Below are 13140 nucleotides of genomic sequence, written 5' to 3'. Positions count from 1 at the left end.
ACAGTCATGTTTTTAGGATGAAGAAAACCTGTGCTGCCATGGACTAAATCAAGTAATCAAAAATGTTAGTCAGAGTTTGGAGTCCTTTCCCATAAGTATTGGTTAATATTTCAAAATCGGTGATGACTGTTTAAAAAAAAAAAAATCAAGTAATTGATAATTAACTGATAATATTGTTAATTTTGGTTCATTAATACTTTTATTTATATGAAACTTCCTCAGGAGTCCAGAATTATGGAAAAGACCGCACACTGAGTACCTAGTCACTGAGCTGAGAAAATGCCAGTCTTAGTTTTCAACTAAGGGGTGGGAGAGCGAGTGGTTTCACAGATAAAAATTGTTGGTTTAAGGACTTTTAAAAACTTACTAGAAATGATCTTTAGAAAGCAAAGCCTTTCAGGTTGTTGTGCTGGAGTTAAGTCTTTGTTTGTAAGCAAAAGTAAAATAAAATTTTTGCTAATCATTAAATTATTTTTTGATGAAATATGCCCTCTAAGACACCTGTGGTTTTAGGTCGTAGCTTTTTGAACATCATGGGAAGACTTATTCTGAATATTAATGGCTGTGAAATGACAAAGTAGATGATCTGTCTTCAATTTCTTTGAGTAGAGCCTCTTTTTCTCTTAATCGAGAGTAGAATTCTCAAATGGGAAAACTCTCTTGCCCAATGTCTGAGTGATCTAATCCCTTGTAAGATTTTGGGTTGGCTTCCAAATGCGTCAGCTTGAGTGGGCTAAGGAAAGATTAATAGCTAAGCTCTCCGAGTATATCAGCCTTCCTCTGATCTGTATCTGTTGCCTTATTCTAGCTTGTATAAGCAACTGAAGGTCTCTCAGATTTCATATGTTATAGTTTAAATTGATTTAGGATGTGTCTTCGTGAGCTTTTCTGAAACTAAATTAATATATTCATATTTCTTCACCTGAAACTTTAAATACCATAGTCCGTGATGACTAGATCTGAACACAAATATCATTCAAGTATTCTTTGCTTACATTGGTAGCTGAGTCCTTTCTTCAGCTGTGTTAAAGTACCATGTATAGTTTCAGGGTGATTATTGAGCCACTGTGATGCAGATGCGTTTTCTGTTAAATTATTTTAGAACCATTTTAACAGAGTGATTAAAGAGTACTTGCATGATAATATTTTTTTACCATATTCTAAAACTTACGTAGCTTTTACAGAAGCAGTGTGTAATTTTTGGAAATCCTAAAGTCTGAAGACTTTTATTTTCACTACTTAATTGAAAATAGGATGTCCTGCATCACCACATCTCTTGATATCCTGTCTGAAATGTTCTGATGGAGAAAACTACCATGGAATTATTGTTTCTCATAAGTTTCTAGGTTTTTTTTAATGAGATTGTACTGCATATCAGTTTGGCTATTTCTCTTTTTTTACTAAAGGAGTTTTAAAGTCTGGAACCTAGGGAGCAGTAAATGTCAGCTTTCTGCAATTTCTGCTAGTTGAGAGAAGTATAACTGAACAGCTTATCCTGTGCCTTGGGGAATTGTGTGTATTGCATCTCCTGATGTGCCATTAATATTTAGCTGTAGTCCTTAAATATGCACAGGAATTAAACACTTTATTAGAGGAGAAGAAGAATACTGCACCTGCTATTAAAGTATGTATTTGTTTAGTTTGTTTACTAACTACATTTTCCACTTTTGGAACATCTGCCAGGTAAGACTGTTAAGTGATTAAATGAGCGGGGCCTGATTCTCCAAGGTGGTTGACTTGAAGAGTCTTACTGAGACATGAGGTACTACAAGGGCTGATGTTTCCTGCAGTAATCCTTTAGATTTATATTTTTTCCAATCTTATGTCTAGACTATTGACTACAGTGAATTACTGCTGCTTTGTTGATTTTTAAATCAAACTTCAGAGCTGGTTTATAGCTGGATGGCTTCTGGAAAGCATTGAAGTAGTCATCTAAAGGAATTTGTATTTATTCGAAAAGTTACTCAACAGTGTAAACCCAGACAAGCGCTACTCATTCATGCAAGAAGATGTAAAGCCTGTTACTACCGTCATATTCACAGAGCAACTGCTGTCCCAAAAAAAGAACAGAACATGTTAGGAACGTTTTCATATGCCCAGCTAACCAGTGCACGTTGTTCATCTGCTCCCACAAATATGTTTTAACTAGAGGTGGCTTGTACGTGTACGATGTACACACAAATATAATTTAATCTGTTCAAATACTTTGGTCCTGTAGCTCTTGGTACACTTGTGGCTAGTGAGCTGCTCAAATTCTCTTTCTATGGCATGAGTACTGGTTGAGCTGTACTGTTGGGACTGCTGGGTGGTGTGAATCCTAAGTTTGGAGAGAAGGCAAGCCTGCTGAGGCTGCAGGGACCTGTGTTAGTACATCATGCTGGCATCTGGTTGTTGGGAAACATTAATTGCACTATAACATAATAGTGGACCACTGGAGAGCTGTTCTCATCTCCCGGTTGTAGACCATTCCCAGATCTATCTCTGGGCTGGGTTCCCTTGGGACTGGTTGGCAGCCTGCTCCCAAACTGCATACAGGGTGGCTTCTATACCTTCTGCTCGCTCGGGGTTCATCAGAACAATAGGTGGCCACTATGTACCATGTCAGCAAGAGCACACCATGACAGCATAGTTACCCTGTGAGTTCTTGTGCCTAGACAGCTTAGTGAAACTGTATCTCCAGAGTTGTAATGTCAGTGGTCTGAGGCTCTTTGTGGACCCACCTTCTGTGGTGAAGTCCTGTGGCAGTTCTGGAAAGGGTATTCTGTATGCATCTCCTTTCCTTTCTGTGTGGTGGTACTTTGGTCCTATTTCACACTGTGCTTTCAGGTTGAAAGATTTTCTCAGTTCTAAAACAGTTTACAGATTAAAATTGGAAGTTATGGATTAAGTAGTTTAACCGATAATTAAGTTATGGATTAAATTTTGTATATGTTAATATCTTAAACTGAAAGGATTTCAAAAATATTTGAAAAGTTTTTAGAAATTTTTACACATTTTCTTCCCTATGGTCCTTGAACTGTCATGGGTGGAAGCAAACAAGAGAGCCAGTTTTACTGTAAGAAAGCAAGCCTGTAACTTTAAAATGTGTTTTAAAAAGTACATTACAAAATTACCGACCAGGAAGAGTTTCATGCTAAGTAGCTACCGTTGCCTTTATAAATGCTACATATAAGGTATCTAATAGAAACGCTAAAAAAAGTTTTGCAAGATTGAGGACATGTCACCCATGAGAGAGGGACAATTACTGGATGCATTTTTTTGAAAATACTTATGTAAAATTCCAAGATGGCATAGAGACTCAAGGGTTGTAGCACCTTTGAATTTCAGTGGAAACATGTTTTGTGATGGTCCTTCTGACAGTTCTGCCCCTTCTATGTAAAAGGTGTATTTATGAGTCAGGGAGTCATAACGGAGTGAGTTTTACTCAGTACCGCCTGTGACCCCTCATGCTCACCAGCATCAGCTTGGTGTATATGTTCTTGCCCTGACTTGTACAGGCATATCGCTCTACCCACCTCATCTATAGATTCCTTTCCCTGCTTTACTTGGCATTTTGTTCTAGTACTTAGTTTCAGGGTTCTGATTTTGCTACTGCCTCTTCGTCAGGCATAGGTGAAGTATGTTCTATTTTAAATTGAAAAATGATAAAATCTCTAACTGCTTAGACTTTTTTCTGAGTAATAAGGATAGTACATTCTAGTACAAATTGTCTTTTTATAGATTTGCTCTTAATATCATTTAAAAGATCTTAACTTAAGTCTGTGGATATTGCCCTGGTCATTCTGGGTAGTCATACCCTCTTGGTAATGGGGAGGGAGCTGGTATTTTGGCGGCCGGAAAGATGGTGTGATGTGAGGCAGTCTTACTGACCTAGAATACTGCTCTTGGGAGGTGAGTGATACAGGAGGTGGTATCCATAACTGAGGTGATGGTGAAGCCCTGCACTCGTGTACAGGTGCTTTGCGAGGTTTCAGGACATCCAGTTCCACATCAGCATGGTTTAACTGGGAATTTCTCTGAAAAGTCACAGACTGTGATCCAGGAACCTCCCTGTGATACTTTGAAAACCAGTAAACCAATATTATCAGAAGCACCCCGACAGTGACACAAAGACTGCTTAGTAAGGCAGATGGGGTCTTCCTACTCGTGGAGTCATTCTTGTCTTGAAGTGTAGGCACAGTACTGTTGAAAGACCCATTGAATGGCTTTGTGGTGGGAAAACAGACTCCACTATACGAAATGTTGAAAATGACATCAATTTTGTATTCTGGCAACATTGCTTGGACAAAATGTGGGCTAACATAGCCATCCGGCACTCTTAATTTCTCTAGTGCTTCCTGGATTTCATCTTTTGCGCACCAGCTGGAAGATCTGTTGGCACTTGTACACAGCAGACTGTTATACCACGAGATTACTGTGGACCCAGGTTTGAGAGCGGTCACCATGATGTCTTTGGGACTGCTGGAGTTCAAATAGAGGGAGAGCTTCTCTAGAAACAAACTAATCCTTTTCCTCTCTCTCAGGAAAGAGTAGTAGCTGTTTTTTGTTCTGATGGTGTAAAGGTGGCATGGTACATTGGTGGGCTTCAGAAGCTCAATGGTGAAGGATTCCCAGGCAGTCAGTCCTCCTGAATCTGTGGCAGACAGCACAAACTCCTGAGGCGAGTACTGGAAATCAATATCAAGGGGATAGCCGTGCATGGTTTGCTGAGAGGTGTTAAATTGCAGCCAGCTTTCTGATCCCAATGGAGAGCCATCAGCTGGAATAATTCGTAGAACTAACCGAGTTGAGTTGCCGTCTTCCTCATCGTAAAATGTGTTGGCAGGTATAGGAAAAAAGAAGAGGCATCCGATAGTTGCTGTTAGGAATTTAATGGAATGAACAACCTTTGGGGAAGTGTTTGCTTGCCCTTTAGAGAGGAAGGAGAAAAGGAAAGGAAAGAATTATGAGGGGAAAAATAGCTATCTGATACTGAATGATAGCAAAGAAATCTCATCAGCCTCATAGGATTAGCAAGCCTGTTGGCTAGAAGGGACCTCTGGAGGTCATCTAGCCAACCTCCCACTCAAAGCAGAGCTGTAGCCAAGACAAAATGAGATCAAGCATGGCTTTGCCTAGCTGAGTCTTAAAAACTTCTGAGGACGAAGGGTCCCAAGTCTTTCTGGGTGACTTGTTCCATTGCTGCGTTACCCCCAAGTGAAAAAGTTCTACTGATGTCTGAACCTCCTGAGATGCAGTTTTGTGGCTATTGCCCCTTGTTATATCATCTACCACTTTTCAGAAGAGAAGTGTTACGTTGCCCTCTAGACTCCTCTTTGACAAACAGTGCTTCTTATGGATTTTATTTAGGGTCAACAGAACTCCCCACTACTTTTCTTACCTTATTTCCCTTTGTGATAGACATTGCAAGTCATTCTTTCCTATGAAGTAACTGAGCGCAACCACTTAGCTATGGCATCATTTTGGAAGACAGTTTGAAGATTTCTTTTTTAAATACTTTCACTGACTGCATTAAGATGGAAATGTGTTGGTAATCTAGAGTTTCTGCAGCATCCTTAAATGGGCATCACGTACTAGTCCTTGGGAGGCTTAGACTGAAAATACATGGGTGATAACTATCTAAAATCCAGTAAAGCACTCTGTTTTGTTTAATCTGTATTTTTTCCAAACCCAATGCTAACAAGACCAATTCAACATATAATCAGAGGATAATCTCAAAAGCAATTAAAAAGGTTTAAGTTTAGATTTTAGTCTTAAACAGATTACTTCAAAGCTAAAATATAGAAAATAAAAGATAAATTATCTTAAAATCTGCTTTACATCGTGTGATAACTAGTTGATAATGTCTTGTAAATCAGAAGCAAGCCACTTCAGCTGTTGTCCTTTCTTAGCCTGGATTCCAGTGGGTGGATGACATTTGTTTTTTCAATGGACAGCGTGCCCATCACCTCACACAGCCGCTGACCTGCGAATGACCGTGGCAGACGCTGAGAACTGATAAGGGAAATTCTGAACTTGCCTCACTTCTACTGAAACTTAAGCTTATTAACAGTACTGTAAAGTCTTGTCCTTGATCACATCTTAACAACTTCATTTGCTTAAGCATATTTAGATATATGTTTATGTAAAGAGTTGTACATATGCACAACACTGTTCTGTCTTAGTTGGGTCTTGTATAGTGCCTTCCCAAACAATAATCTCTTATTCCAGTAACTTTTACACAGAAATATCACAATCTGCCTCTCAGGCGATGCATTTACTTCATGGTGGCAGTTCAGTATGTCTCATTTCTAATGCTTTAAATATCAAAGCATTTAAATATCACCTTGCTTGAATTTTTCTTTTCCCGCATTTTCTGTTAGGGGAAGCTTAGGTAAACTTCAAGGCCCTTCCACGTATGATTGGATGGTCTACTAAAATCTGAGTTTGGATTACAGTTCGAAGCTGCCCAGCAGGAGACTGCCTGGCACTGTGGTGCTTTACCTATCAATGACTGTAGCACAGATATCTCGTTAGCAGGGCTGTCATCAGGCGTTGCCTTGATTTGCCTTCATTCCCAACACTTAAGTTTGCAAGAACCCCTGGGAGTGTGCTTGCATAAGCCGAGATCCTCAGAAAGCGTAGAAGCTCGTGATTATGTTTCCACATGAAGTGTCCTCTTGGGAAACACACGATTCCTGAAGAAACAACTCTTAACTCTGCAAAGAATCGGTCACAGCCCTGATGTCCGAGTGCTCCATCATCAGATTCTGAAATGGAGCTCGTGTATGAGGTAATTATTAAAATATGTTATTGTTTCATCTTCTATTTCCAACACTAATCATAGATGGGGGGGGGGGGATTTTGAGAATGTTTTTTCTTTATACCATTGAGTTATGTCTAGCATCAAGAATAATTTCAGATTAATCAGGCGAGCACTGGGTGTCTCAGCATCACCCCACTTCTGGAGGTGGCAGACACCCTGCCGGGGACAGGATTACTTTGAGTGCTGTGCATCTGCCCAGTTTGAAGAGCTCCTATGAATATGTGAGTGGACACCAAGTAAGCTGTAGGATGATCAAACGTGGTGACAAATACAAAAGAAAACCTTCTCTCTGTGACTGTTAGGTGAAGTTTGCTGGTAGAGTCTAGGAGTAAGGGAAAAAATTAGGACGCGGGGAGTTGCTGCAACCTGTGACAAAAAATTTCCTTTCTTCCTGCCCTTTCTGGATCTCATGTATTTGTATTTTCTACATTTTAGGATAGGGACCAATTTCCAAGATTGAGTAAAATCATGCCCTAATCTTATCCTCTCCTTATATGTTACCTAATGTAAATAATCGGGAGGGATTAATTCAGAAGGACATGAATCTTTAGGTCATAATAGTTTGAGGACTGCATGGGTTCTAGTATAGGAAACCAGAGATACTTTGGAAGATGGATAAAAAGGTTGATGACAGCTATGTTCAGAAGTAAGAACAGATAGGTAAACTTCTTTTTACCTGGGGTTATATTCTGAAGCTCTTGTGAAACAGAAAATGGAGGAAGAATCCATGCACTTTCCACAGACTGTAGTCTTTCAGATGTGGGAAACAGCACGGTGCTTGGATCCTGATGCGATGGCAGTAGTGTCTGAACCACCTCTGTGAAAATGAGAAGATCATTACAGTTTAAGGTGAAAGATTTTTTTAAGATTCATGTAAAAGGGATCTTACATTAATTATTTGCTATAAGGTTGGGGAATGTAGTTTAAAAGCTTTTATGGTGTGTGATTGAAAACTCTTTGCCAGCATGGGAAGGACCATGGGAAGGAAGCAGGAGTTCAACCTCCCATTTAGAAAATGGGGGAACTCTTCGCCCAAGTGGCTTCTCTCACTGGAGCAGAAAGATATTTTTAACATCTCTAGATTGCCTGTGTTTGCAAGGGTGTTAATAACAGTATCGTGTTAGGGCTGTGTTATCCATCTGTGGGCTTTGACAGATGCTTGCTTGGACACCTGATTGCGGACCTAAATATTTCAGACTACGGTCTTGTGCTATGGGTATGGACTGTAACGTAGGTCTAGTGAAGTTTTACAAAGGAGATGGTTCTGAAGGGCATTAACAAGGTCAACGCATCAAAAATAGGGGCAGTCAGGTCACTCTAGAATGAAGGAAGAGTTTGGCTCTGAATGCTGCACATAGTAAGTGTTGAAGATCTACCATGTGTACCTTTTTACAGGTGTAACATAAGCTGATGCAGACATACAACTGGTCCTACAAACATACCATCTCTGTAGACTAGTATATACTTAAGCCTGCATCACAGATTCATGCAGTTGGAGGAGAAGGTGGACTATAAAGGGTGTCTGGTCTAATTCTTCACTTGGTAGGATACTCAACTACTTCTGTGTAATTTCTGATAAATATTTATTGTTCTGTTCTTAAAAACCCTTGACAATGTTCGCCAAGCATCTCTCTTAATGTTTTATCATCTTTACTGTGAGAAAGTTTATCTAATGTCTAACTTAAACCATCTTAACTGCAATTGAAGGTCGTGAGTACTGCTTCAGTCCCCAGGGGATACCGAGACCACTTCTTTCATCTTTTCAGCAAACTGTTACATAAACCTGCATCTTTCCTCAGTTTTCTAGACTCATTATTTGTTTGTCATGTTTTCTAGACCTCTGACCATGCTTGGGTACCTTCGGAGCTTTTTCAATGGGTCCACATCTTTCCTTAGGATGGCCAAAGCTGGGTCTGATTGTTCAGCTGAGCTGTTATCTGAACCAATTTGAGCAAAAAAAAAATACTTTCCCTTATGAGGAACACTGCTGCTGACACATCCCTCATGCAGCGAAGTCATGCTTTTCCAGAAGAAACTGTGTCGAACTATTCTGTCAGGACTCTCAGGGCAGGAAAGAAGATGAATGGAAAGTCAAATCTTAAACATACCTGGTATACTGCTGGACAGATGAGAAGTGGCATTGAATAAAGTCACCAGAGGTACTTCTACAGCATCTGACTTGAAGTCTGAGATTTTGTGTGACTCCAGGGTAGGCTCAGTGACGGTTGGCAAAATCCTTCTTGTTCGCAGATCTCTCTCTGAATGCAGTTCCTTTGTGCCGCTGGATAAAATACTTGCAGACTGCATCTCTGTTCTGAGCATGCTGCCGCCGTAAGAAGAATGAAGTCTATTTGTTGGTCTGGATAGCTCAGGCATGCCAAAACTAGAAAAGTCTACTGGTAGAGTAAGAACTGGAGCAGCATCGGGATGGGACAGAATGATCAGACTTGGTTGATGAGATGCTTCAGCTTTGCTAGGGAAAGTGCTGTGTAACATGCTAGAAAAGCAGGCTGAGGCTTCAGGACTGAAATTCAATGTGGGACAGAGGGTCTGTGCTTCTCTCTGGGTTACAGGAGAAACTGTGCTTTTCCCTCCAGCAAATGGAAACCCATTGGGCTGTGGGACAGTCATAAAAGGTTTAGATAACTGTTCATAGTCATTAGTGAACACTTGGCTCAGACCGCTACTTGCTAGCACAGGTGGAAATGTGTCACCGATGGGAAATGTGAAGTCAGACAAAGTTGTGGCTCTTACTGAAGCTTTTGGGAACAGCGAAGGCAGTGTTTCTAGAGAGAGGGATGCACTAGAAAGAATTTCAACTTCTGGAAAGTGGCTTTTTGCCTCATCGCTGTAACCTGGCACTTCTGATACTGACATTGCTTCTGGCAAAAATACATAAAATTCTGTTGTAGAAGGAAATGCCTCTGCTGAGCTGTGAGGCCATTCATGAAGAGTGTTTATCACCCAAGTGTACCTGGGCCTGGAAAGCTGGTCTGCGTCTGAAGTGATGTCCCATAGGAAATGGTATGTGGATACTTCTGATTTACTAGAAAGGAAATGCAAGTCTGTCTCAGACATGTGAGGCTCCGGCTGCTCTAACAGCAAGGATGTGCCAGAAGCTTTAGTAGGGAGCACTTCCAGTTCAGTGAAGAGAAGCGTTGTTTTAGCAATCAGCGAAGGTGAAAGATCTGGAATGTTAGAGTCTGCAAACATAATAGATGCTGGTGGGTTAGTTGGCATGTCCTGTGCTGAGTCCATTTCTAAGGTGACCAAACTTTCTTGACTTATAAAATGGATATTATTCTGCATCTTGTAACTTGCCATCGTTATACTTTCTTCACGGAAAGATGATAAACTCTGAGTAGGTGGTACCGCAAGTTGTGTGAGTAAGCGGTTTGGCACAGTAGAGGACAAAGGCCTGGAAGCATCTCCTGCAGCTGGTCTCTGGGTAATTCTAATTGGTTTTAATGTAGGTGTTGGCGTGATCATTAATTGCCTACGTTGTTGTCTTGGAGACTTTCTTTCATAATCACCTCTCCTAAGTATTCTCCAGCCTGCAATTTCATATCCTAGCAGCTGCGAGAGGTGGCGTGAGTCAATGTTGTGTCGCAGGACTTGGATGAATTCATGAAGCGTGGCAAACTCTCCACACTTCACAGGCCAGGAGAGTCCTACGTAATGGTTCACCGTAAAGTCAATCTGCCCAGTGTCTTCAGCCAGTACGGGCAGGCTCTGCGAGCCTGTGTGTGCCGAATCTGTGTACTGCAACAGGGTTAGTAGGGAGGAATCCAGGTGGAGATATTCAGCCATCGTGCACACGATGTAGAGGCGTTCCTGTACTTCCAGGGTTTCTGCTCCAGTAGAGAGAATGATTTCAGCAGCAGTGATGGGAACTTTCTTCCCACACCTGCTATTGAAAGTCCAAAATTGCATTGGTTAAGAGCTGTTTATCTGCCCCCCTGTTTTTGTGAAGATACTGTTCGGATTTAGTCTATGATCTTATGCACATGCATCACTTAAAATTTTACCTCTAAGTCCAAAACTTCTTTCTACTGGATATATGAATGTTCCCCATTCCATTAACTTCAGTGAGCTATAAGTTTGATCCCATTGCTTGCGTTAGAACACAGCAGCACAGTCTGGATTTACGAAACGCTATCCTCATTATGTGGACTTGGAAGTAATTAAGAGATATTCCCAGTCCATTAGACATCAAATGTAGGTACTTAAGAAAGCACCATCAGTGGAAATAGACCATGTCCTGTGGAGGCAATTCAGAGCCTTGCTGGGACCCTGCTTCTCTCCCTGCTGACAGAAGAGCTCCAGTTCCTAACTGGGGCAGGGAGGCTGGATGCCACCTGTGCAGTGGCAACCTGGAGAATCAGTGCCCCAATGCCACCGGGCTTGCTGTCTTCATGCCCATGCTTGCCATGCACTACTGCTCTGGGGCAATGAAGCCTTCTGCTTTTAGTTTCAACATGTGCTTATTCAATATTTTGGGTTGGGTTTTTTTGTTTTGTTTTGGTTTTTGTTTGCTTTGGTTTTGTTTCCTCAATGTCATACTTCCATGGTAGGAAAAAACCACCCTGTGTCTGTTAGCGAGCACCCATCTCTTTTTTTAATGTTTTTTTTTTCCCCTCCCACTGATTAGGGTAAAAGCTGTTGGAAGCTAGCAGTACTCACTGGTAGCTGTTTGGCATGTGGTTCAAGCTCCCCTCCCTGTCCAGGATGCCGTCCTGAACGTGGATGGTGAAATTTGCAGCAGCTCTCGGTGTTTTCTGGGCCTGCGTCCTTCCAGAGGCAGCTATGTTCAGCAGGTATACTCCGCTCTCCCCTGCCATCGGCAGTCCTTGCAGTGTGTTTGTATTGGGGTTGAAGTCCAACCATTTTGGCAAATCTGCACCACTGGCTAAAGTGACCTGCTCCGTAAGAGGACGGCAGATAAGCAGAATTAGAGATAGGAAATGGTGTTACTGCTCTAGTTTTACGTATTGCGAGTTCTAACTGGACAGAAGTCCAGCAACAGCCACAAATGATCCATTTAAAAATCTAGAAACAACAGTGCCTTACTTTTTGTGTAGTGCTTTTGTGTGTTTTTTAAAGTAGTGGCAACACTTACTGTCCAGTGTTTTTAAGACCCTGCATTCTTCAGGCTGCAGGTAGATAAAATACATGTCACGTAGGGGGTTTATTTGCTTAGTACGTAACTGCTATGTTGGCAGTGATTGATAGTGAGATTTTGCCATCAGTTCTACTTATTTCTAGTACATCTGAGGCACTTCTCTAGGAGATTTTTAATGAGTTCATTTTAAACATGAAGCGAATGCCCGTTTGCTGCAGGATTGTACCAAGAAGTGTATTTAATAGCATTACCTTGTACTGAGTTATCGTTCCCTGAAAGGCAAATACTGGCACGGGATAATAGAATATTTTTCCCATAAGGACAGTTGCGTCTGGGATTCCTTGCAGGCTCTTTGTTTCTTCACGTCTGTTATTTGATCCCTTGGCAACCACAGCAGGCGTGTTTACACAGACAGATACCAGTGCAAAGAGAAGAGGGAGCGTGGGTAAGACTCGCATCCCCAGGAGCAAAGGGGACCCTGCGGTGGGAAACCTGTTGTGGGTGCCCGCTGGGTCCCCGCAGGCATCCATCCTCACCCAGTGGGCCTCCGGGGCTGCGCGCCGCTGCCAGCCGGCTGCTGCTACATCATTGCGCTGTGGAGCTGTAGGGGAAAGAAAAAACCAAGCCCGTATGCACATGCACTTCAGATCAGTCAACTCCATCCCGCCGGGAAGCAGAAAGCTGTCAAATGTGGCAAGGCTTCACACTGCATTCCTTACAACCCTGCTGGTCTGTTTGGGCCACAGTGACATCTGGGGAGGGTTATAGGCTTTTAAAAAGTCTTGGTACTTACCATAGCTGCTCCATTCAGCTGAAGGTTTTTCAGGGGAAAACACCATGTAGCAGAAAGCCAGTTCATAATGCTTTTTAACCCAGTTTCCTTCAGACTTGCTGTTGTTCCTATCTCTGCTTCTGTCATGCTAAAAGCCTACTTGGTCTCTAGGAGATGAAATGCTACACTAGGGCCTCATCAAGGGGGGGCCTTCAACATATGGCTTAGAGGAGAGCCAGATCGACAGCGCAGTAACCTGACCTGCCAGGATTTTGCGGTACAGTGGTAGCAAAGGGAAAGGTGAGTATGGCATACAGCAAACAAATGGTGAGGGCAAAGGCAGGCTGAGAGTCAATATCCTTTGCTTTGTATCATCAAGGGCTGGACTTTTGCTACATTTGATGCTCCTTTTTCAAGAGGAGATAAAGGCAATAATAAGTA

At 41.8% G+C, this 13140-nt stretch overlaps 1 protein-coding gene across 1 annotated transcript; it reads right to left on the bottom strand.

Moving 5' to 3' along the window:
• Positions 1-117: 117 nt before the first annotated feature.
• LOC148054707 (uncharacterized) lies at positions 118-12770 on the bottom strand. The gene is made up of 5 exons (XM_087765503.1): positions 12179-12770; positions 11489-11724; positions 8914-10712; positions 7482-7622; positions 118-4909 (listed from the first exon to the last, which is right to left on the bottom strand). Exons 1-5 carry the CDS (start codon positions 12587-12589, stop codon positions 3735-3737), a joined length of 3762 nt encoding a protein of 1253 aa, XP_087621629.1. The 5' UTR covers positions 12590-12770; the 3' UTR covers positions 118-3734.
• Positions 12771-13140: the final 370 nt, after the last annotated feature.

Source organism: Nipponia nippon, unplaced genomic scaffold (genome assembly GCF_047370975.1).
Source record: "Nipponia nippon isolate SJK-2023a ecotype South Korea unplaced genomic scaffold, ASM4737097v1 scaffold_3, whole genome shotgun sequence".
In the NCBI taxonomy this organism is placed as follows: Eukaryota; Metazoa; Chordata; class Aves; order Pelecaniformes; family Threskiornithidae; genus Nipponia; species Nipponia nippon.
Note: the sequence above shows the minus strand (reverse complement) of the source record. Positions and strands in the feature narration are given on the sequence as shown.